Genomic DNA, 26,523 nt, shown 5'->3' with positions numbered 1-26,523 from the left:
TGACCGCGGACCCGATCGCCGCTGGAGTCCCGCGATCGGTCCCCGGAGCTGAAGAACGGGGAGAGCTGTGTGTAAACACAGCTTCCCCGTTCTTCACTGTGGCGCCGTCATCGATCGTGTGATCCCTTTTATAGGGAAGCACAATCAATGACGTCACACCTACAGCCACACCCCCCTACAGTTAGAAACACAAATGAGGTCACACTTAACCCCTTCAGCGCCCCCTTGTGGTTAACTCCCAAACTGCAATTGTCATTTTCACAATAAACAATGCATTTTAAATGCATTTTTTGCTGTGAAAATGACAATGGTCCCAAAAATGTGTCAAAATTGTCCGAAGTGTCCGCCATATTGTCGCAGTCACGAAAAAAATCGCTGATCCCCATTAGCCGCCATTAGTAGTAAAAAAAAAAAAAAATATTAATAAAAATGCAATAAAACTATCCCCTATTTTGTAAACGCTATAAATTTTGCGCAAACCAATCGATAAACGCTTATTGCGATTTTTTTTTTTATTTTTTTTTTTACCAAAAATATGTAGAAGAATACGTATCGGCCTAAACTGAGGAATTTTTTTTTTAGTTTTATATATTTTTGGGGGATATTTATTATAGCAAAAAGTAAAAAATAATGATTTTTTTTCAAAATTGTCGCTCTATTTTTGTTTATAGGGCAAAAAATAAAAACCGCAGAGGTGATCAAATACCAACAAAAGAAAGCTCTATTTGTGGGAAAAAAAGGACGCCAATTTTGTTTGGGGGCCACGTCGCACGACCGCGCAATTGTCAGTTAAAGCGATGCAGTGCCGAATCGCAAAAACTGGCCGGGTCCTTTAGCTGCCTAAAGGAGGTCTTAAGTGGTTAACTGTCAATTGTGCAACGTGGCTCCCAAACAAAATTGACGTCCTTTTCTTTCTGCAACCAGAGCTTTCTTTTGGTGGTATTTGATCACCTCCTGCGTTTTTTTTTTTTTTTTTTGCGTTATAAACAAAAAAAGAGCGACACTTTTGGAAAAAAAAAAAGCAATATTTTTTACTTTTTGCTATAATATCCCCCAAAAAGTTATAAAAAAAACCAAATAATTTCTTTCTCAGTTTAGGTCGATACGTATTCTTCTACATATTTTTGGTAAAAAAAAAATCGCAATAAACGTATATTGATTGGGTTGCGCAAAAGTTATAGCATCTACAAGTGGTTAAAATTACACGCCCATGGATGTGAGGGCGATCTTGCTGCGACATCCGTCACCCCCATTGATCGCTAGGGTTGATTCGGCTGATCTGGCTGGCTAGGTGGGTGTCCTCCTTCCTCCCTCACCGCTCCATGTGCATCCCTCCCGAAGCTCCGCGCTCGGTTTGAAAAGGATGGCCATCCCCGATGGATGAAGCACCGTTCTTCGGTCAAGGGTATGCGAGTAGCTGCGCTCCCCTGCTAGAACCTCCAAACAAGATCAAGGTCCAATTGTAGGAGAAAACGTAGGGTTACACGCCCATGAAACAACGACAAACTTTGCCACTCTAATGCTGCGTACACGTTTTTCGGGTTCTAAAAAATGAAGTTTTTTTTTTTTTTATGTCACTAAAAACGATGGTAAACGATTTAAAAAATGGGCATTAAAAATTTCGAACATGCTCTATTTTTTCACAAAGTTTTTAACGTTGTAAACAATGGTCGTGTGTGCGCTTTTAACGGCGTGAAAAAACGCGCATGCTTAGAAGCAAGTTATGAGACGGGAGCGCTCGTTCTGGTAAAAGTAGCGTTCGTAATTGAGTAAGCACATTCATCACGCAGTAACAGACTGAAAAGCGTGAATCGTCTTTTACTAACATGAAATCGTCAAAAGTGGCCCCAAGGGTGGCGCCATCCGCATGAAACTTCCCCTTTATAGTGCCGTCGTACGTGTTGTACGTCACCGCGCTTTGCTAGAGCATTTTTTTTTCACGATCGTGTGTAGGCAAGGCCGTTTTTAATGATCGGGTTGAAAAAAACGTCGTTTTTTTTCTAGACCCTTAAAACTTAATTTTTTAGAACCCGAAAAAACGGTCGTGTGTACGCGGCATTGGGCTCCATGCACACTGAAGCTCATAAACTGCAGTTTATTGGCGTTTAGGTGTTTTTTTTTTTTTTAAAGCCCATAAACTGCGCTCTGTTAGCCTATGTGTCCATGCACACATGGACGTTTTTAGTGTTAATGAGCAGTGGTGATTATGGGTTTTTTTCTGAACGCCCGAAAATCGCGTTCAAAGTGCAGTTTTTCCCCTTGGAAAAAACGCTAATAAACGCTCAAAAATGCAGCTCGCCAGCATTTTTTAGCGTTTTTTTTTTTTCCATAAAAAAAAAAAAAGCTAAACACTACACTGAAAAACGCTAAAAACCGCTTGCAGGGAGCTACTGACGTTTTTTATAGCTTTTTTTTTTAGCTTCCAGTGTGCATGGAGCCTTAATATTCAGTAGTTGGCTCCCCCAAGGCGTGTGTTTACTTATATACATGCATATGGATGGGAGTGGCTTTTTTTTTTTTTTTTAGGGGGGGTGTTCTTGGGTATACTTTTTTTTTTTTTTATGATCAAAGTTTCAACAAAGCACTGATTGTCTTTCTCAAGACCTTCAAGTACAGTGGAACCTCGGATTACGAGCATAACCCGTGCCAGGGGAATGCTCGTAATCCAAAGCACTTGCATGTCAAAGCGAGTCTCCCCATAGAAGTCAATGGAAACGAAAATAATTTGTTCCGCATTGACTTGGCCAGAGGCACATGTAATGTGTTTTATTCTGTGTCCCTTCTAGAAGGATTCAAAGAAGCGGCAGAGAAGTTTCGTCTGGAATCTGGAATCGAGCCAAGTGTGGATTTAGAGAGCCTTGATGAAAGGATAAAGATTCGGGAGATGATCCTTAAAGGGCAGATCCAGGAAGCCATCGCTCTGATTAATTCTCTACACCCAGAGCTGCTGGACACTCATCGCTACCTCTACTTCCACCTACAAGTAAGACTCGGGACTGCATGCTCAGCTTGGGAGTTCAAAGCGAATCTTTAGCCAGGCTATGGGCAATCAAGTATTTCCATACTAACAAGCACTAAATGGGCTTTCAAACAATTCCTCACTGATCCCTGTAGCTACAGGCACCTTGGGACAATTCATTCTCAAATTTCAAGCATTAAAGTGGTTGTAAAGGAATTATTTATTTTTTAACAAACATGTCTATACTTACCTAGAATAGAATTGCACAGAGCAGCCCCTAGAATAGAATTGCACAGAGCAGCCCCAGTCCTCCTCACTGCTCCCAATAGGTCTCATTCCCAAGCCCTGCTGCTGCATCCATTGATAGACAGTGGAACTCGGCCTCCGCCATACCCACCACCCCCCCCCCCCCCCCACACCTCCCTCTGCAATGGAGTTGATTGACAGGAGTGGGAGCCAATGTCTCCCACGTCTATCGATCAGCCCAAGGAGGAGAGACAAAGCCAGGAGAGCTGCAGCTCTAGTGCACAGCACTGGATCGCGATGGGGTTCAGGTAAGGGGGATGTGGGGGCGAGTCTGTGGTGCAGCCTTTTTTTTTTTTTACCTTAATGGGGTTGTAAACCCTCATGGTTTTTCACCTTAATGCATTAAGGTGAAAAACTGTCTCTCATGCTGCGGCCCCCATACCCAATATTTTACGTACCTGAACCAGTCTTTTTATCCCTGGAGACAGGCACACCAGCTCTATCTGGTGTCTTGTGTCCTGATTGGACAGATTGATAGCAGTGCAGCCATTGGCTCCCGCTGCTGTAAATCAAATCCAGTGACGCAGGCACCGGGGCGCGGGGCCAAGTCCTGCTTTCTGTGTCAATAGACGCAGAAGCAGGACTCGGGTGCACGCCCGCACGGGTGTCCCGGAGGAGAGCACTTCTCCAGGGCACTCGAGAGGAGGAGCTACCAGCGCTGCTGAGGGACCCCAGAAGAGGAGAATTGGGGCCACTCTGTGCAAAACCAACTGCACAGAGGCGGTAAGTATGATATATTTGTTGTTTAAAAGAGAAAAAAAACCCTTTAGTGCATAGAATGCATTTAAGGTAAAAAAATCTTGAGGCTTTAGAACCCCTTTAAAGTATTTCAAGTGCTCTCAGAAGATCAGCTCCCCACTTCTAGCAATTACACAGTAGCTCATCTCCCCCTGCTCCCCCCTCCCAGCAGTAATGCAGCCATGTCCCCCCCCATATCCAGCCATGTCCCCCTTACCGTACATGCTCCGGCATCCCTGCTGCATTCATTTGAATAGCTGTAGTCTTTCCCGCCCCGCCGCGTATAGACACTCCCCCTTGCTCGGGTGAACTGTCCAATCCCGAGCAAGGGGGAGTGTCTATGCGCAGCACGGCGCGAAATACTTCAGCTATTCAAATGAAAGCTGTAATGTTCCCCGCCCGTATTAACCAAGCAGGGATGCGGCGCGGCAGCGGGGATGCCGGAGCATGTACGGTAAGGGGGACATGGCTGCATATATGGGGGGGACATGGCTGCATATATGGGGGGGACATGGCTGGATATGGGGGGGACATGGCTGCATATGGGGGGGACATGGCTGGATATGGGGGGGACATGGCTGCAATTGGGGGGGGGTGACATGGCTGGATATGGGGGGGACATGGCTGGATATGGGGGGACATGGCTGGATATGGGGGGACATGGCTGGATATGGGAGGGACATGGCTGGATATGGGAGGGGCATGGCTGCATATGGGGGGGGCATGGCTGCATATATGGGGGGGGGCATGGCTGCATATATGGGGGGGGGGACATGGCTGCATATATGGGGGGGGGGGACATGGCTGCATATATGGGGGGGACATGGCTGCATATATGTGGGGGGGACATGGCTGCATATATGTGGGGGGGACATGGCTGCATATATGTGGGGGGACATGGCTGCATATATGTGGGGGGACATGGCTGCATATATGTGGGGGGACATGGCTGCATATGTGGGGGGACATGGCTGCATTTGGGGACACATTTAAAAAAAAAGTATCGGTATCGGCGAGTACTTGAAAAAAAGTATCGGTACTTGTACTCGGTCCTAAAAAAGTGGTATCGGGACAACCCTAGTGCAGAGCATTCTGGGAAACTGGGGGGGAAAAAATTCTGTGCAGAGGTCAGTTTGTCTTTCTTCTTGTTTGTTCAGCAACAACATCTAATAGAACTGATCAGGCAGCGGGAGACGGAAGCGGCCTTGGAGTTTGCCCAGACCCAGCTGGCCGAGCAGGGAGAGGAGAGTCGGGAATGTCTGACGGAGATGGAGAGGACACTGGCACTACTGGCGTTCGATAACCCAGAGGACTCTCCGTTCGGTGACCTACTTAACATGATGCAGAGACAGAAGGTATGTCCCGCTGGCAGCGGCTGTGCATGCATCTGATTGGTTTTCTTTGGTTGGTTACCACAATTGGCTACTACCATAGGTGTACTTGGCATAGAGCGATTTGGTGGCTGTGGACTACACAGGCTTGGTGTTCAGAGCCATATGGGGATGATTTACTAAAACTGGAGAGGGCAAAATCTGGTGCAGCCGTGCACAGAAACCAATCAGCTTCCAGGTTTTATTATCAAAGCTGAAAGTGGTTGTAACCCCCCCCCCCCCCCCCCAAAATAAGACAAAGGCATAATGAGCTTCACTTCACCCTAGATTGAAGCCTCGCATCGGTCCTCGTCGCCTCCTCCGGCAGTGACATCTCTCCCGGGGGTTACTTCCAGGTATTGCGGCTCCGGTGCTGTGATTGGCCGGAGCCGCGATGACTGATTGGCCGATCCACCTCTTCCGGGTGCCCTTGGTGGCTCCTCCCCGCATTAGATAACCCCCCTAGGAGAAGCGCTCTCCCGAGGGGGTTACCTTGTGGGCGTGCTCCTGAGTCACACTTGGCCCCACCCCCCCGGCGCCTGCGTCATTGGATTTGAATGACAGCTGTGGGTGCCAATGGCTGTGCTCCTATTAATCTATTCAATCCGGGACTCCGTTGAGAGAAGGACGGTGGGTACGCGCCCATGGAAATTCGGGGCTCAGGTAAGTAAAACGGGGGTGGCTGGGGGGCCAGATATCGCAAGGTGTTTTTTTTTTTTTTTTTTCACTTTAATGCATTAAGGTGAAAAAACACCTGGCCCCCCCCATTTTACTTACCTGAGCCCGTTCATCTGCCCGGCGGGTCCCTGCCGTCCTCCTCTCCTCCACAGGGTTCTCGGCTTTGATTGGATAGATGTATAGCAGCGTGGCCATTGGCTCCAGCTGCTGTTAATCAAATCCATTGACTCAGGGCCGTGTCATACATTCGGTGTCTATGGACGCCGAGTGTATGACATAGGCGCGCGCCCGCAAGGTAACCCCCTCGGTAGAGAGCTTCCCAGAGGGGGTTATCTAATGTGGGGAGGAGCCATGAGAGCCGCCCCAGAAGAGGAGGATAGGGGCCACACTGCAAAAGGAGCTGCACAGTGGAGGCAAGTATGATATGTTTGTTATTTTTTTAAAAAAAGAGGAAAATTTACTATCACTATAAGGTGAAAAAACACAAATATTTACAACCCCTTTAGGCATGTGGCTCAGCATGGCAACTAATCAAATGGAAGATGTCAGCGATGGCAGGTTACATTTTATTGTGATTATACTCCATCTACATATATACCATTCTTCAGCCAGCAGAGGGCAGTGCAGGCTAAGTAGTAGACCTCTGCGTTCAGACATTTCTGGCTTTTGAGAAGCTTCTGAGTAAAAACTGTAGCTACTGACTTACATGAAGCTACTGGATCCCGATCTACCAGGAACTATGTAGTGGAGTAGAAGTGCTTCCTACACAAGGCATTGGGATGTATCCAGCCTGGGTGACCTTTATAGTACATGATTACTGGTAGAATTTATTTTCAGATTAAAGTATGTAAAAGGATAAGGGCACCACAGGTCCAGGAATCGCGGAATGAACCGCAGATGTTTTGGGGACTCTCTGCTTCCCCTTCATCAGGACTTGAGTGCTGGAAATGAATGGAGAATACTGGACATCCATCCTATAAAATGAGGATTTGAATGATGGCGCTCTGACCGTCGTTGTGACATTCCATGCCATTATGGACTTGATGAGGTCATTGTGCGCTGACCACAAAACACATGGCTGGGTGTGCTCAGGACCAGGGGGGATTTGAATTAAATCAAGTTGATTTTTAAATCGTGATTTAAATCTCTAGTAAAAAAGGCTTGAATTAAATCGACTCGATTTGAATCATTTTTAACCACTTTACTACTGCCCGCCATCAATTGACGGCGGCACGATAATCCTCTAGTTCTGGGAGGACGTCAAATGACGTTCTCGCCTTGCCGAGCCACTAGGGGGCGCGCATCCGCCGCGTTACTGGGAAAACTGATGCGTGTGCCCGGCGGCCGCGATGTCCGCCAGGCACCCGCGATTACCCAGTAACTGAGCAGGACCGTGGATCTCTGTGTGTAAACACCGAGATCCACGTCCTGTCAGGGAGAGGAGACCGATGGTGTGTCCCTTGTACATAGGGACACAGATCGGTCACCTCCCCCAGTCAGTCCCCTCCCCCTACAGTTAGAAACACTCACTAGGGTACACATTTAACCCCTTGATTGCCCCCCTAGTGTTAACCCCTTCCCTGCCAGTCACATTTACACAGTAATCGGTGCATATTTATAGCACTGTTCGCTGTATACATGTCCAGAGGCGATTCAGTTCGCATGAGTAGCGCTATACAAGTCATTCATTCAATGGTGTCAAAAGTGTCCGATGTGTCCGACGCAATATCGCGTTGCGATAAAAATCACTGATCGCCGCCATTACTAGTAAAAAAAAAAAATGCTATAAATCTATCCCCTATTTTGTAGCCGTTAGAACTTTTGCGCAAACCAATCAATATACGCTTATTGCGTTTTTTTTTTTTTTTTTAACAAAAATATGTAGAAGAATACGTATCGGCCTAAACTGAGGGAAAAATGCCTTTTTATGTTTTTTCAAAATTGTCACTCTTCTTTTGTTTATAGCGAAAAAAATAAAAACCGCAGAGGTGATCACCAGATACCACCAACAGAAAGCTATAATTGTGGGGAAAAAATGATTACAATTTCAGTTGGGTAAAGTGTAGCATGACCGCGCAATTGTCATTCAAATTGTGACAACGCTGAAAAATGGCTTGGGCAGGAAGGGGGTGAAAGTGCCCGGTATTGAGGTGGTTAAAGAGCAACTATCATCTCTGCCCTGCTGTTGACTCACCGATGGTCCCATTCACTTCAATGGGGCGGCTGGTGATGTGGCAGTGACACAACAAGGTGAGGGACGTGGTGGCAGCAGGTGATTGGATGACCGCTAACAGGCGCTGCAATAATGGATATGAAATGACAGGTGCTCTTTAAATGTAAGACGTATTCTTGCTGGTAGTTAGAATCTTTAATACAGTGGAACCTCAGATTACGAGTATAATCCGTTCCAGGAGAATGCGTGTAATCCAAAGCACTCGCATATCAAAGCGAATTTCCCCATAGAAGTCAATGGAAACGAAAATAATTTGTTCCGCATTGACTTCAATGGAATGCAATACTGCATGTGGACAGATGGAGGCGCCGGCGAGCCTATGAAATACTCAAGGACAGCTTGACTGAACTTGGCGAAAGAATTTTCGAATGGCTCTCATCAGTTCCTATTGGCTCTGGCACCCCCGCACCTCTGGCCAAACGCGGTACTGCACACCGCAGAGACTTGAATCCTGCTCGTCTTGCGAGACAACACGCGCAAACCGAGTCAGGATTTTCAAAAGAAAAATGCTTGTAAAGCGAAACGCTCGTTAACCGCCTTACTCGCAATCCGAGGTTTCACTGTACTTGCAAAGAAAAACGGAAAATTGTATACTTACCTTTCCGTAATTTTCCTTTCCTGACGCATCTTCATGGCAGCACACACTGGGTTGTGACTCCGCCCCCACAACCTGACAGGATTGGTTAGCTATAAATTTGAAGGGGAGACACCCGGCATTATTCTCCGTAAATATCATCATTGAACAGTAGGGTGGGCAGCTGTGTGCTGCCATGAAGATGCGTCAGGAAAGGAAAATTACGGAAAGGTAAGTATACAATTTTCCGTTTTCCTGACGCATTCATGGCAGCACACACTGGGAAATAACTCGCCAGTCGGGAGGGTTCAATGCAAAAGTATTTTATTCCCTATAGAGCAGAAGAATTGGCCCTGATGACAGATCTGCCAAATTCGGCCGTAGCCAAGAGAGCGGCGTCCACCCTGTAGTGGGAGATAAAGGTATGCCTGGAAGACCAGGTTGCTGCTCTGCATATAGTTTCCGCAGAAACACCACAATATGCTGCCCAAGAGGTTGCCACTGCCCTGGTTGAGTGTGCCCTGACGCCTTCCGGGATCTCCATCTGCTGAGTGGAATACGCTTTTCCAATAGCCCTGACCAGCCAAGAGGCGATGGTGCGGGAAGTGGCCGCCTGGCCTCGCCTGGCCCCGTGAGGTATAATCAAGAGAGCGTCTGTTGATCTGAGATGCGTAGTAGCCGACAGATATTTGGAAAGTGTAGATTTAATGTCCAAGGCATGAGGTTCGCCATTCTCATTAGAAAGGCATGGTAAGACGATGTCCTGGCTGTAATGGAAGGCCGAAGTAACTTTGGGCAAGAAACGGTCTGACGGTCTCAGTATCACTCTGTCGGGATGAAAAATCAGGTATGGCTCTTTGGACATGAGAGCTTGCAACTCCGACACTCTCCTCGCCGAGGCAATGGCAATGAGGAAGGATAACTTTAAGGTCAGATCCCATAGAGAAATCGAGTTGAGTGGGAAGAAGGGTGGATTGGAGAATGCCTCGAGGACCACCGAAAGATCCCAGGACGGGAAGGACGGTCTTCTGGGTGGTCTGATCTTTACGCATGCCTTCATGAACTGGATGATCAAAGGGTGCAAGGCCCACCTGGTACCAGTTTTGGCGGACAGAGCGGAGATCTGTACCTTTAGGGTGCCTGAATTTAGTCCCTTGTCAATTCCCGTTTGCAGGAACTCCAGGATCTGGTAAGGATCTGGTGAGACGGGGTTCCAACCTTTGAGTTGTGCCAGCTGGGCGAATTTTTCCCAAATCCTGGTATAAATGGAGTTCGTGGAGGATTTCCTGGCTTGCATTAAGGTTGTTATAACCGCTTGGGAACATCCTTGTTCCCTTAGTCTAGCCCTCTCAACCTCCAGGCTGTCAGGTGGAGCCTGTCTGGGGCTGGATGGGGAGACCGACCTTGGAGTAGGAGATCCGCCGTAACTGGAAGGTGGATTGGAGGTCGGGTATTGAGCTGTAGAAGCGTCGTAAACCACGGTCTCCTCGGCCAGAATGGTACCACTGTGATTACTGTGGCCGACGACCTTCGGAGTCGCGATAGGAACCTCGCTATTAGAGGAGTTGGGGGGAAGATGTACCCCAAATTGAAGTCCCATGGGTGAAGGAGGCAATCTGTCCCCTCCGCTGATGGAAAGGGTACCCTGGAAAGGAATCTCGAACACTTGGCATTCGCTGGTGTTGCTGCCAGGTCTATCTCCGGAACCCCCCAGGTTTCCGTTAGAACGGCGAACACCCGGGGATTCAAGGACCACTCGTTGTTGGATAGAAGTTCTCTGCTCAGAAAGTCGGCTAGCGTATTCTGTGCTGCTGGGACATAGACTGCTCTCAGGTCTAGAAGATGTATCTGGGACCACTCCATTATGGGGCGAACTTCTTCCAGAAGAGTGAGGCTTCGGGTACCGCCTTGCCTCTGGATGTAGGCTACCGCCACCCTGTTGTCCAACCGAATTAGGACGCTCTTCCCCTGTAGAAGAGGTGCAAAGGCTAAGAGGGCCTGGAATGCCGCTCGGAGCTCCAGTATATTTGAGACTGTCCCCCGAGCAGGGAAGTGCCAGTGACCCTGGGCTGTCTGATCCAGATAGTGAGCCCCCCAACCTTTCTCGCTGGCATCGGATGTTACTATCTCCGGTTCCGGAGGAGCTATGGGCCTGAATCTTCTGAGGTTGGAAGGGCAAGTCCACCACAGAAGGGAGTGTTTTACATGACTGGGGATGCTGATGGGTTGGTGCATTGATGCTCCGTCCCAATGCCTGAGAAAAGTGTTCTGCAGGGTTCTCATGCGCCATTGGGACCATTGTACCATGGGTATGGTGGATGACATCGAGCCCAGCATACTGAGGCAGGTTCTGGAAGACGTGAGACTGGAGGACAATAGATTCCGCACTTTCCGGACTAAGGGATTCACCTTCTCTAAGGGTAGTTGTACCCTGTTCTGCTTCGTGTCCAATTCTGCCCCCAGGTAAACCATGGACTGTGATGGCTGAAGGCTGCTCTTTCGCCAGTTGATTAACCAGCCAAACTTTTGGAGGGTCGAGATTAGGATCTCCCGCTGGAGGAGTAGAGTCTCCCGATTTGTTGCCAAGAGCAAGATATCGTCCAGGTAATGATGCACCCGCAGCCCCTTCTCTCTGAGGAATGCTATGAGGGGAAGCATAACCTTCGTGAACGTCCTGGGAGCCGAGGAGATCCCGAATGGTAGACATCGGAATTGGTAGTGATGCTGGCCGATGGAAAAGCGCAGAAACTTCTGGTATGCGGGATGTATTGGCACATGGAGGTAGGCGTCTGACAGGTCGATCGACAGCATCCAGTCCCCGAGATTTACTGCCAGGAGGATGGACTGGAGACTCTCCATCTTGAAGGCCTCTATTTGAATCCTTTTGTTGAGCCGCTTGAGGTCCAGGACGGGCCGAAGGTCCCCTGATTTCTTTCGAACCAGAAAGAGAGGGGAATAAAATCCCCTGCCTCTTTGGTGCGAAGGAACTTCCACGATAGCTCTTTTCTGCAATAGTTCTAAAATGTATTGCATGAGCAGTTTCCTTTTGTCTAGGGAAGACGGTATTTTGGTGGGCTGAAAGGTAGCGTGAGGCAATACCCCTATAAAGTTCCATCTGTGGCCATGCTTTATAGTAGAAAGAGTCCATGGGTCTTCTATGTGGTTCGACCATATTTGCGCAAAACTGCTGAGTCTGGCGCCCACCTGGGCTGGGTGGGCAGGCAAGATTTCAAAAAGACTTCTGCTGGTCCCCTGCAGTAGTGACCTTGGGCTTCTGCCCCCTCGTAAAGGGTGGGCGATTAGGTCTCCATTCTCTCCTGAACTCCTTACCGGGACGATAGGATCTGGCGTCCCTGTACCTCTCCGGCAGATTACGCCTGAAGGTAGGACCTTTCTGAGGCTTGGGTCTTCTGTCGGAGGGAATAAGCCCCGATTTTCCACCCGTGACCTTGGAGATTGCCGAATCCAATTTTGTGCCGAACAGGTTCGTGCCATCATATGGTATCCTGCACCAGTTTGCTTTTGAAGCCGCGTCAGCGACCCAAGGTTTTAACCATAAGGCCCTACGGGCCATGACTGAGGCTAACATGGACCTGGCCGAGGAACGAATGATATCCACCGAGGCCCCCGCCATAAAATCACCGGCTAGCCTGATCTCCTGCAAGGAGGATATGACATCCCCTCGATCCGCACCTTCTAGGAGAACCTTCTCAGCATTGGCTGCCCACGCGGAAATGGCCTTAGCGACAGCTGCCGTAGCAATAGCTGGTCTGCATGCGCCCCCCGAGGTGGAGTAAGCCTTCTTTAATTCCAGGTCGATCTTACGGTCGAGAACATCCCGGAATGATACTGCGTCTTCTATTGGCAGAGTGACATGCCTGGCGAGTCGCATAAGAGAAGCATCCACCACGGGAGCGTTAATGAGGGAAGCGACTTTAGAGTCTTTCAGAGGGTATAGTTTAGAGAGTTTGTTGGACAGACCGGGACGCTTGTCCGGTTTCTCCCACTCCTCCTTAATGAGGTCCTCCAGTTCTTCGATGAAGGGAAACAGTTCGGGATCCCTCCTTAACTCGGGGAAATATTTCCCAACCTTGGGTGGTTCCGTCACGGGTTCTTCCCAGCCTATTGTCGCCTTGACTGAGCGGGCAAAAGGTTCGACTAGACAGAAGTCAAATCCAGACACAAGTTCTCGATCTTCATGATCAGAATGAGCCTCTATTAGTTGGGCATATGGGCCGGAGGCGGATGAAGTGCCCGGAGTGGGCTCATCACAGACTAAAGGAACTGAAGTCCACATTGATTCTTGCGCTGACTCCCCCACGAGCTGTTGGGAGGAGAAATCTGTAGTCATCCTGGCGCTCGTCTCCTTTTCTCTAGTTGCTTCATTAAAGCAAGTCTGACATGCTAGCTTTCCTGGCAAAGCAGTAGCACCGCACACCCAGCAAGCGTTAGCTGCAGGACGGGTATGATAATGCTCGCGGTGGGATGAGGGAGACCGTCTGCGGTGAGACCGGCTATGACGGGAACGGCTGCGGCGTGATCGGCTGTGCCTTGATCGATGGTAGCGGGAGGAGGATCTTGACCGACTTTTACGGGACCTCCTGCTTGATGCGTGTCTGGACCTCTCCCTGCGCCGTGAGCTTGCGTCTCTTGGCCTGATGGGACTGCAACAGAAAGGCAGTGTTTAGCGGCCGGCACTCTTTTTTGTCTCTTCTCTACTTACCTAAACATGATGGCCTCCATACCTTGTTTGCTGGTAGTGGTCTGCGAGGGCAGTGGGCTCCATGGAAGTACAGGAAAACAGCAGATTGTGGATAGCTGGAAGGGAGCAGAAGATGGTTAAAAATAAGGAATAATAAAAAAAGAAAGGAGAGCCTAGAAGGGGAGAGGTAAATAAGTACCTGGGCAAAAAACCCCGTGTGTTTTGGGCAAAGCAGCAGCCTCAGGGAGGAAAAGGAATTTTGAGCCTTTTTGAATTCGGCGCCGCCGTCGCGGCGCCGATGACGCATTCGCGCATGCGCAGTAGCGTCCCGCGCGTCCCGGCGCCATCTTGGATGAGGGCGAGGAGACCGCCGGCGTCATCACTATGCTGCGCGCATGCGCCGTACGCCCGGGAGACGCGGCGGGGCTATGGAGGACTATATGGCTCAGAGAGCCCGCTGCCTGAAGGGGGAAAAGGACCTAGCAAGGTACAATGACTTGATGTAAATAAGGACACAGTAAAGGGCATACAACTCTGCTTACAGTACTGAAAACAAGGGAAATAAAAACGGAACAGTAAGAGTAAGTTTGAAAGCATAAAAACGGGGAAAGAAACACCCAGGAAGCAGAGAGGGAGCCACACTTGCCTATTTAAGCTTATTTAAAGCTTGTACATATGCCAGGAATCTGCCGGGATTAACCCCTGAGACCACCAGAGCGGGGTTCCCCCTATAAAGCTCTATTAGAGACTGTACAAGGGGGACTTCCAAACAGGAGAGGCTGAACCTGCAGGGGCGATAGCGGTAGGAGACAAGCTTTACGTCCACGTCCTGTCAGGTGAGGATAAAAAAAGAGAATAATGCCGGGTGTCTCCCCTTCAAATTTATAGCTAACCAATCCTGTCAGGTTGTGGGGGCGGAGTCACAACCCAGTGTGTGCTGCCATGAATGCGTCAGGAAATGAAGGTTTCCTATTTAGAATAATAAGCTGTCAGGTTAGTAAAACGGCTCCAATCATACAGTTTGTAGTGAACGTAGATTTTCAGAACAATGGGATAAAGGAATATTCCTGAACTGTTTTATCTCATGATTACTGTGAAAATTGTGTGAATGCATCAATGCAGTGCATGTTATCTCCGTTTGCGGAGCTTGGATTAATTGAATGAGTTTACCTAAAATGTAAATATTGCAGAATATACAGCCCCATGCTACATAACTAAGCTCCATTTCTTGCTGAATAAACTCCATTATTAGCGTATCTTAAATAGAAAACAATTTTTAGATAGATTTTTAATCAAAGTATTTTATTTAAAATAAATTTGATTTAAAAAAAAATGCTATTTTAAATAAAAAAAATCTGATTAAAAAATAAAACTCTCATTGATTTTTATCCACCCTGCTCAGGACGCAGTACATATCTTTGACAAGCTGTGTATATATATGACACCATTAGTATCCTTTGACCTTTTTCTATGTAAGTCTCAGTATTGGAGTAGGACCACACCTTGCCGAGGTGTCCGGTCTCGGAGGGTATTGATTAACCCTTTCATGCCTAATTCTGACATTTCTTGCGAGTTAAAATCCGTATTTTATGCTGTACAATGAATACAGTGATACGTATAAGTAAAACTGCGGCGGCTGGTCAGCAAGTGGTTAACCACTTCAATACCAGTCACTTGCGCACCTTCCTGCCCTGGCCAATTTTCAGCTTTCAGCGCTGTCGCAATTTGAAGGACAATTGCGCGGTCGTGCTACACTGTACCCAAACAATTTTTTTTTTTCTGTTTTAATTATTTATTTATTTTTAACCACTTGCCGCCCGCCAATGACAAATTGACGTCGGCAAAGTGGTTGTAGAATCCTGACTGGACGTCATATGACGCCCTCGGGATTCTCAGCCGCTGCGCGCCCCCGGGGGCGCGCATCGCGGCGATCGTTGTTGCAGGGTGTCAGTCTGACACCCCGCAACACCGATCTCGGTAAAGAGTCTCTCACGGAGACTCTTTACCACGTGATCAGCCATGTCCAATCACGGCTGATCACGATGTAAAAAGGAAGAGCCGTTGATGGCTCTTCCTCACTCGCGTCTGACAGACGCGAGTAGAGGAGAGCCGATCGGCTGCTCTCCTGACAGGGGGGGTTCGCGCTGATTGTTTATCAGCACAGCCCCCCCTCGGATCGCTAAAAAACTGGACCACCAGGGAAGGGAAAAAAAATTAAAAAAAAAGTCTGAAAAAAAAAACAATAAAAAAGATGCCAATCAGTGCCCACAAATGGGCACTGACTGGCAACATGTGTAAATCAGTGCGGCCCCACAGTGTCCAGTGCCACCCCACAGTGCCCATCCATGCCCAGTGCCCACCTATCAGTGCCCATCTGTGCCACCCATAATTATCCATCTGTGCCGCCCATGAGTGCCCATCTGTGCCGCCCATGAGTGCCCATCTGTGCCGCCCATGAGTGCCCATCTGTGCCGCCCATGAGTGCCCATCTGTGCCGCCCATGAGTGCCCATCTGTGCCGCCCATGAGTGCCCATCTGTGCCGCCCGTGTGTGCCCATCTGTGCCGCCCGTGTGTGCCCATCTGTGCCGCCCGTGTGTGCCCATCTGTGCCGCCCGTGTGTGCCCATCTGTGCCGCCCGTGTGTGCCCATCTGTGCCGCCCGTGTGTGCCCATCTGTGCCGCCCGTGTGTGCCCATCTGTGCCGCCCGTGTGTGCCCATCTGTGCCGCCCGTGTGTGCCCATCTGTGCCGCCCGTGTGTGCCCATCTGTGCCGCCCGTGTGTGCCCATCTGTGCCGCCTGTGTGTGCCCATTTGTGCCGCCTATGTGTGCCCATCAGTGCCGCATATCAGTGCCACCTCATCTGTGCCCGTCAGTACTACCTCATTGATGTCCATCAGTGCCATCTCATCAGTGCCGCCATATCAGTGCCCGTAATTGAAAGAGAAAACTTACTTATTTACAAAAAAATTAACAGAAAAAAATAAAAACGTCATTTTTTTTCAAAATTTTCAGTCTTTTTTTTTAGTTGTTGCGCAAAAAAAAAAAATCGCAGAGGTGATCAAATACCACCAAAAGAAAGCTCTATTTGTGGGGAAAAAAGGACGCCAATTTTGTTTGGGTACAGCGTAGCACGACCGCGCAATTGCCATTCAAAGTGCGACAGTGCTAAAAGCTGAAAATTGGCTTGGGCAGGAAGGTGCTTAAGTGCCCTGTATGGAAGTGGTTAAATACGTTTTTTTTTTGTTTTTTTTTCTTCAATTACGGCCACTGATGGGCGGCGCTGGTATGCGGCACTGATGGGTACTTATGGGTGGGCACTGAGGTGGCACTGATGGACACTTAGGGGTGGCACTGATGATACTGATGGTGGCATTGCTGGGCATCACTTGTTTTATATTTTTGACAGTACCCATGTTGCCAGTCAGTGCCCATTTGTGGGCACTGATTGGCATCTATTGTGAATATTTTTTAATATGTGGGTGGCCATGGGGTACATACCTGGCCATCCACATGGTGCCCCCTTCCCTGGTGGTCCTGGTGGTCCAGTGTGGGCGTATACCTCCTAGAGCTCCACAATTCTGGGAAAAATGAGAATCGCGATACTTTTGCATAAAATGAAGATCGCGATTCTCAAAAATGTGTTTATTTTAAAGTTTTATTTTCAACACAAAACGTAGCTTATGTGCTTAAATACAGTATATGTAAATCTGACGGACTGTTAAATTTTAAAAGCCGCAGCAAACCTGCTGACCTTACATGCGTGCTAATGTGACAGAACACCTCTGATTTTCACATTTAACTAAATGTGAAATGTGAAAATCAGAGGTGTTCTGTCACATTAGCAACCATGTAAGGTCAGCAGGTGTGCTGCGGCTTTTAAAATTTAACATGTAAACAGTCCGTCGGATTTACATATACTGTATTTAAGCATATAAGCTCCGTTTTGTGTTGAAAATTACTGTGAAATCTAAAACTCCGTTGGGTGTAACCAGATGTTCACTTGCCCCCTTCTCACTAACATTACTGTGTGGGGTGGAGCAAGACGGCGGCGACGAAACGTCACTTCCTGACCAGACAGCCGCCGCCGGGTGTACCAAGATGGCCGCAGCTCCGGAGCTAGGCCGAAGCCGGGGACTTTCCTATGGCCGCACCCGAATAGCGGTACCGCTCAATCGGCGCCATTTGCGTTCTAAAAATCGTGGGTCATCCAGCCTGGAGATCACAGGGGGGGGGGGGTGAATCGAGATCGCAATCTTTTCACAGTTAATCGTGCAGCTCTAATACCCCCCCCCCCCCCTGTCAGGAGAGCCGCGGATCGGCTCTCCTCGCGTCTGTCTGACGCGAGTGAGGAAGAGCCGATCAACGGCTCTTCCTGTTTGCATCGTGATCAGCCGTGATTGGACACGGCTGATCACGTGGTAAAGAGGCTCCGTCAGAGGCTCTTTAACGAGATCGGTGTAGCGGTGTGTCAGACTGACGCCCCGCACCACCGACCGCCACGATGCGCACCCCCACGGGCGCGCAGCGGCTGTTATCCTGCTGGACGTCAATAGACATCCAGTCTGGATAACAGAACCACTTCCTGGACGTCAATCTGCTATTGACCGGGAGGGGAAGTGGTTAAAAAAAAATATATATATATTTATTTATTTATATTCCTTTTAATTATGCATTTAGATGCATTGCCCCGGTATAACCCCTTCAAGCCATGAATGCATATTTGCGTAGGTCAGCGTGAAGGGGTTGATACCAAATACTAGGGCATGCTAGTGCCTGGATTTCACTGTAACCAAATGTCTTTCTTCCTCTGGCCATACGTCCTATCATAGGTCAGAAATCCTTCATAGTGGGATTTCCTTGCGGTTGGATTGGTCTACCAACCAATGAAGGGGGATGATATGATTTCAGATGAGTGGAACTTATTTTTTGAGTCCTGAAGAGAAACCATAAACTTTCCGGCAACCTTTCAGAACTCTCTTAATAAGGCATCACTCACCTTTGTTTGCATTTCATAAGAGTAAAGGGCGCTCTGACCCTTGTTCAGGTGCATGGTTACACCCCGGATTATAAGAAGGTAATCAAGCAGAACAGTACACTTATAAAATTAAACGGATACACAGCAAGTGTGCACAATGTCTGAACACCTGACATATAGTATAAAAAGGCAAATAGTGCAGCGCTAATTTCAAAACCTATGGCCAACGTTTGCGGAACTCTAATGACAAATAATAAGCACTTTTTGCGGTTTGGCACTGTGTCGCTTTAATTGACAATTGCGCGGTGTGCGACGTGGCTCCCAAACAAAATCGACGTCCTTTTTTTTTTTTAAACTACAAATAGAGCTTTCTTTTGGTGGTATTTGATCACCTCTGCGGTTTTTATTTTTTGCGCTATAAACAAAAATAGAGCGACAATTTTGAAAAAAAAATATATTTTTTAACTTTTTGCTATAATAAATATCCCCCCCCCCCCCAAAAAAAAATATGTGTGTGTATATATGTGTGTATATATATATATATATATATATATATATATATATATATATATATATATATATATATATATATATATATATATATATATATATATATATATATATATATATATTGTGTGTGTATATATATATGTATATATTCCTTTTATTTATGCATTTAGATGCATTGCCCCGGTATAACAAAAAAGTTTTTATATATATATAATTTTTTGTGACTGCAACATTATGGCTGACACATTGGACTCTTTTGAGGCTATTTTGGGACCATTGTCATTTTTGTACAGCGATCAGAGCTATAAAAATGTGACCTGGCAGGGAAGGGGTTAACCACTAGGGGGCGAGGAAGGGGTAAAGTGTGTCCTAGGGAGTGATTCTAGTTGTGAGGGGGCCGGGCTATCTGTGACACGACACTGATCGCTGCTCCGGGTGACGGGGAGCAGCTATCCGTGTCCTGTCGCTAGGCAGAACAGGGAGATGCCTTGTTTACATTGGCATCCCCCCTGTTCTGCAGCTCTGTGTCACAATCGCGGGACACCGGCAGACATAGGGTCCCGCTGGCACGGTCACAGAGCTCGCGGCAGGGGCGCGAAATTCAAAGTGACGTGTGTGTATATATACGTCACTTTGCGCAGTCGTGTCATTCTGCTGACGTATATCGGCATGAGCCGGTTGTCAAGTAGTTAAAGTCATATAATTGCACATCCGCAGAGGTATTTCTAAGCATCTGTGCAATCACATAGGAGTTATCAGGATGAGAAGTCCCACATGCTGAGAAAAAAGTAAGAGGTGAGAGATTGGGTTGGTGACGCCCAATCAACAAACCGCGCTTACCAGACGATCTGTCACCCCCCTAAAAAGAGCAGTCACATAAGCTTTGTTTACAATGGCCAAGCCAACAATCCGAATCTCCTAGATCTCCTTCCCTGTTGCTGAATGACCAGGCAGCATGGAGGTAGATGGCAGTTAACCTGGAAGCACAGAAATCAAATCAACAGGCATGTAACAAAGAAGTATCTTACATAGCGTGATACAGTTCAAAGCAATTTATTGTAAAAAAGGAGTAACACTTATGAAAAGTAGCTTATAACAAGCGTGTGGGTACAATCGGTTGTTTTTTCCAGAAACCACAATGGTTGACCTTCACTCACGCATGCGTGGTAGCGTGTGTACGTAGCTCCACCTGACATGTTTCGTCATATGTGACGTCATCAGAGGCATACGCCAATACCATGCAAATATATACACACAAAGATTCAGGATTGCAGTGATTGGGCTGTCAATCGTCTAATAGGAAGGTCCCAATCACCTAATATGTAACTAAAACTTCAAATTCCACCCGGTCCATTCACAGCGCCATATAGTGGAAAGAGCAATAAACAATCTTTTAAAATGAATATATTAACCACTTAAGGACCCCTTCACGCTGATATACGTCAGCAGAATGGCACGGCTGGGCACATCAACGTATAGGTACATTGTCCTTTAAGCCCAGCCGTGGGGTTCGCGGGCACGCTCCCGCGACCCGGTCCGAAGCACCGTGACCGCGGGACTCGCGGACCCAATCGCCGCTGGAGTCCCGCGATCGGTCCCCGGAGCTGAAGAACGGGGAGAGCCATGTGTAAACACAGCTTCCCTGTTCTTCACTGTGGCTCCGTCATCGATTGTGTCATCCCTTTTATAGGGGGACACAATCGATGACGTCACACCTACAGCCACACCCCCCCTACAGTTGTAAACACACTTCAGGGAACACATAACCCCAACAGCGCCCCCTGTGGTTAACTCCCAAACTGCAACTGTAATTTTCACAATAAACAATGCATTTTTTGCTGTGAAAATGACAATGGTCCCAAAAATGTGTCAAAATTGTCCGAAGTGTCCTCCATAATGTCGCAGTCACGAAAAAAAAATCGCTGATCGCCGCCATAAGTAGTAAAAAAAATATATTAATAAAAATGCAATAAAACTATCCCCTAGTTTGTAAACGCTATACATTTTGCGCAAACCAACCGATAAACGCTTATTGCAATTTTTTTTTTACCAAAAATAGGTAGAAGAATACGTCTCGGCCTAAACTGAGGAAAAATTTTTTTTTTATATATTTTTGGGGGATATTTATTATAGCAAAAAGTAAAAAATATTGTTTTTTTTTTAAAAATTGTCGCTCTATTTTTGTTTATAGCGCAAAAAATAAAAACCGCAGAGGCGATCAATTACCACCAAAAGAAAGCTCTATTTGTGGGGGAAAAAAAGGACGCCAATTTTGTTAGGGAGCCACGTCGCACGACCGCGCAATTGTCAGTTAAAGCGACGCAGTGCCGAATCGCAAAAAGGGGCAAGGTCCTTTTTAGCTGCATTTTGGTCCGGGTCTTAAGTGGTTAAAGCAGTGTTCCGGCCCAAAAAAATAATTAAAAGCCAGCAGCTACATATACTGCAGCTGCTGGCTTTTAATAATAGGACAGTTGCCTGTCCTGGAGTCCCTCGATGTCGGCACCGCAGCTGATGTTTCCATCATCTGTTGGGTGTTGCCGCCGCCATTGCAGGTAAGGGAACCCGTCGGTGTACTGTGCATGCGCAAGGCCCCACTCCTCTCCGCTCCCCTATTGGCCCGGAGGATAAGGAGGGAGCCCCGCGGTGACATCACGGGCCGCGGCCCGGACTCCCTGAAGTGGGACACCAACAATGGGACCAAATTACATCAATGATGGGGCACAATTCCTCCCAATGACACCAATAATGGGGTGTTTTTACTCTCACTGAAATAAACAATGGGGCATTTATTTATTTTCCTAGTGAAGTCGGGACTTTTAATACTCCCACTGGTCCCCCCCCAAAGTCTGAAGGACAGTAAACTGGCCCTTTTGTTTAGACCGTTTGGAGACGCCTGCTCTATAGGAAGGTCAGCCAGACCAAACTCTCTCTAAAGGTATCGGTAGGTGACACATCCCGCATGCGTCATAACTCACCGCCGATTTTGTATCTTTACAGGTCTGGAGCGAAGTCAACCAGGCCGTGTTGGACTACGAGAACCGCGAGTCCACGCCCAAGTTGGCCAAACTGCTAAAACTCCTCCTGTGGGCGCAGAACGAGCTAGATCAAAAGAAAGTCAAATACCCCAAGATGGCCGACCTCAGCAAAGGAACGGTGGAGGACCCCAAGTAACGGATAAGAGGACCCGCATCCCTCGCAAACCTCCTGCATCATCAGTCTGTGACTGCAACGTTTTCTATCAGTATGCCAACTTGGACACTTCCTGTTTTTGGGTCTCTGACATCACTTCCTGTTTATAGGAACAAGGGTCCAACGAAGATTTAGGGGGGGTTTTTCTTGGTGTTTTATCTGCAGACAATGCTAGCGCTAGTATCACGTCGGGTCCCACCACCGAGGGAAGACCCAACGACATGCCGTCTATGGAGCAGAGCTGTGAAACGGGAACATGTCCTCACTACAGAGGAAGCCCACAACATAGATAGTGTGATGATCTATGAAATATATATTTATTTATCCCTTTTTCTTTCTTTTTTTTTACCACGGAGAGATGTACTGTATATATAGAGTGTGAGTTCTGTTGGCAAGCTGTCCCCCATCTTTGTTATTTCGAGTCGTAATTATAATAGACCCCTTTTTCTTGAAATTTCTCTGTAGCAGTTTTATTGACTATAGTCCACCCAAAAGTGTTATTTTTAGGTGGAGCATGGTGGGCCAATCCGCTCCTGCCTTCTAATGTTGGATGAGATCTCCCTGCCCAGAATTCCTGGCTCTTTTGGTGCCATCCCTGGCTATTCCTGTTAGTATAAAATTCATAGAAAACCCAGCAGGGATGGTGGGGAGCCCTCATAAAGGGCACAGTGGGTGTGTAGACCCAGGAACTTGGCACAGGGATGGTGGGAACCCTGCATAATGGGCATAGAAGGTGTTCAGACCCAGGAACTCGGCACAGGGATGGTGGGAACCCTGCATAATGGGCATAAAAGGTGTTCAGACCCGGGAACTCGGCACAGGGATGGTGGGAACCCTGCATAATGGGCATAAAAGGTGTTCAGACCCGGGAACTCGGCACAGGGATGGTGGGAACCCTGCATAATGGGCATAAAAGGTGTTCAGACCCGGGAACTCGGCACAGGGATGGTGGGAACCCTGCATAATGAGCATAGAAGGTGTTCAGACCCGGGAACTCGGCACAGGGATGGTGGGAACCCTTTATAATTGGCATATAAGGTGTTCAGGCTCGGGAATTTAGCATAGGGATGGTGGGGATCCCTCATAATAAGCATAGGTGTTCTGACCCGGGAATTCAGCAGAGGGATGGTGGGAACCCCTCATAATGGGCATAGAAGGTGTAATAACCCAGGAACTTGGCACAAGGATGGTGGGAACCCCTCATAATGGGCACAGCAGGTGTGCAGACACAATACAGCCCCTCAAGAGATTGGAAATGGTCAGATGGTTACTATACTAGTATATCTCCCGTAACAATCGATCAGATCCAGGAGTCGAAGCTTCAGTGTTGCATTCTGTCACACGGTGTCACCAAAGCAGGAAGTGAGGGGGTTCTTTATGGAGACAGCAGCAGGAACTTGATGTTGATTCTAAACCTTCCTTCTCTACTTAAAGTGATTCTAAAGGCAATAGAAAAAATAACAAACATGTCATACCTGCTCTGTGTAATGGTTTTGCACAGAGCAGCCCAGATCCTCCTCTTCTCAGGTCCTCTGCTGGCACTCCTGGCTCCGCCCCCATGGGAAGCTGCTTGTTCTGGGGGCACTCATGCGTGCTCGCTTCCAAGCCAGATGTATGTGTCCAATACACACAGAGCAGCTCCTGGCCCATCCCTCATGTTGAGTGCCCCCACAGCAAGCAGCTTGCTATTGGGGGCACCCGAGCTGAGCCACAGCTCCCCGTGTTCATTCAGAACATGGAGCTGTGGCATGGCCCCGCCCCCTTTCTCTCCTCATTGGCTGACTTAGGCAGCCGAGACACTCCTACAATAGTGCTGGATCTAGATGGGGCTCAGTTAAGTATGAGGCGGGCTGCTGCACAGAGAAGTTTTTTTATCGTAATGCATTAAGATAAAAACCGCCTTTAGAACCACTTGAAGGTAAAAAATGTTTAGGTTCCTGCTCCACCCCTCACTCCCCCTTTTACTTACCTGAGCCCTCATTTGATTGTGCAGGTCTGCAGCTCCCGGTGCCGTCAATGAAAGCCAGTGACGGGGGCGGGGCCTGCTGCCTGTGTCAATGGATCCAGCAGCGGTGCTCAGCAGCGAGCACACAAAAGTGCCTTCATGGGAAGCGGCCTCTCATGGGGGGCACTGGACAGAGAGGAGGGGCCAAGAATGCAGAAGGTGGGACCCGAGAAGAGGAGGTTTGGGTTCACTTTGTGCAATTCCATTGCACAGAGCAGGTAAGTATAGACATGTTTGTTATTTTTTTTATTTTGTTTTAAGATTTTTACTTTTACATTTGCTTTAAAGAGGAAGTAAATCCTGATGGGTTTTACTTCCTTTTTTAGTTCCCTGCAAATTAAAAGCATAATGTGCTTGTATGCATCGCATACTAGCACATTATGTGCCACTTACCTGCAAACAAAGCCCGCAATGTCCCTGCTTGAGGCTGCATTCATCTGGAGGCCACATCCATTTTTGCCCCTCTTCCATCTCGGGGCCGCAGACTCCGGCTCTGTGACTGGCTGGAGTCGCATGACATCACACCTGCGCAGGAGCCGCCAGTCACGGCATATGCGAGTGAAAAAAAACGCCACAGAGGGCCGTTTCTTCACAGTGCATGCGCCGGTGACGTCATCAGCGCACTACAAGGTAAATATCTCCTAAACCCGCGCATGTTTGGGAGATATTTACTGTGCCTATAGGTAAGCCTTATTGTAGGATTACCTATAGGTACAATCTCTGCATTTGGGGGTTTACAACCTCTTTAATGCATTTAGCGCATTAAGGTATAAAGCTTTCTGCATGCATCTCCCCCCCCCCCCACCCCCACCCCAGCCCCCTTAAATACTTAACTGAACCTGGTTTTGATCCAGTGATGTGCACAAGAGCAGCGTCTCTTTCTTCTCACTGGACAGAGAGGGAGCAGCAGGAGCCATTGGCTAAACAGTGAAAAAACCTTGTTCCTCTAGAACCACTTTTTTTTTTTTTTATATATAAATTCCAGTAATATCTCCAGAGTGTGTTTGTGGAAGGGTTCTCTTTCACCCGCGTTGTGGTGACGGGTTCTCTTTCACCCGCGTTGTGGTGACGGGTTCTCTTTCACCCTGCGTTGTGGTGACGGGTTCTCTTTCACCCGCGTTGTGGTGACGGGTTCTCTTTCACCCGCGTTGTGGTGACGGGTTCTCTTTCACCCGCGTTGTGGTGACGGGTTCTCTTTCACCCGCGTTGTGGTGACGGGTTCTCTTTCACCCGCGTTGTGGTGACGGGTTCTCTTTAACCCGCACTGTGGTGACGGGGTTCTCTTTCACCCGCGTTGTGGTGACGGGTTCTCTTTCACCCGCGTTGTGGTGACGGGTTCTCTTTCACCCGCGTTGTGGTGACGGGTTCTCTTTCCCCCGCGTTGTGGTGACGGGTTCTCTTTAACCCGCACTGTGGTGACGGGGTTCTCTTTCACCCGCGTTGTGGTGACGGGTTCTCTTTCACCCGCGTTGTGGTGACGGGTTCTCTTTCACCCGCGTTGTGGTGACGGGTTCTCTTTCACCCGCGTTGCGGTGACGGGTTCTCTTTCACCCGCGTTGCGGTGACGGGTTCTCTTTCACCCGCGTTGCGGTGACGGGTTCTCTTTCACCCGCGTTGCGGTGACGGGTTCTCTTTCACCCGCGTTGCGGTGACGGGTTCTCTTTCACCCGCGTTGTGGTGACGGGTTCTCTTTCACCCGCGTTGTGGTGACGGGTTCTCTTTCACCCGCGTTGTGGTGACGGGTTCTCTTTCACCCGCGTTGTGGTGACGGGTTCTCTTTCACCCGCGTTGTGGTGACGGGTTCTCTTTCACCCGCGTTGTGGTGACGGGTTCTCTTTCACCCGCGTTGTGGTGACGGGTTCTCTTTCACCCGCGTTGCGGTGACGGGTTCTCTTTCACCCGCGTTGCGGTGACGGGTTCCCTTTAACTTGCGTTCTTTGGCAGTTCACCTTGGCACAGGTGGCGTATTTCATCAGGTGTGGCACACCTCGGAAAGCTATTGTCCCTTTGTACAGGGAGACATTGTGGAGTCATGAGATAAACGACGCGCTGAGACACAAACCTCTATTGTACGGTAGTAATGGCAGGAATAAGCGATAAGAAAATCGGGCGAAAAATTCCCGTTCTGCTGATTTTTCTACTCGTTGATGCCCAGCAAGTAATACCCGATATCGATATTGTGAACGAAAAAGACCGATTGCGAATGAACGGTTTTCTATTAATTGGTGTGAAGATCTTCCGTAAAACATCTCTTGAACGTTCTCACGCATGAGCGGAACTACC

The 26,523-nt window shown here is 48.2% G+C and overlaps 1 protein-coding gene across 1 annotated transcript in view; it reads left to right on the top strand.

Annotated features, from left to right (window-relative positions):
• The window catches only part of GID8 (GID complex subunit 8 homolog), a 31,434-nt gene extending 8,741 nt beyond the window's left edge, over nucleotides 1–22,693 (top strand). Inside the window, exons 3-5 of the mRNA XM_040331685.1 lie at nucleotides 2,787–2,983; nucleotides 5,161–5,358; nucleotides 22,044–22,693. Of these exons, the coding sequence (XP_040187619.1) occupies nucleotides 2,787–2,983; nucleotides 5,161–5,358; nucleotides 22,044–22,217 (569 nt within the window). The 3' untranslated portion in view covers nucleotides 22,218–22,693. The remainder of the gene's footprint in view (nucleotides 1–2,786; nucleotides 2,984–5,160; nucleotides 5,359–22,043) is intronic.
• The last annotated feature ends 3,830 nt before the right edge of the window (nucleotides 22,694–26,523 follow it).

Source organism: Rana temporaria, chromosome 12 (genome assembly GCF_905171775.1).
Source record: "Rana temporaria chromosome 12, aRanTem1.1, whole genome shotgun sequence".
Classification (NCBI taxonomy): Eukaryota; Metazoa; Chordata; class Amphibia; order Anura; family Ranidae; genus Rana; species Rana temporaria.
The sequence above is the reverse complement of the archived record's forward strand: the minus strand, read 5'-3'. Positions and strand labels throughout refer to the sequence as shown.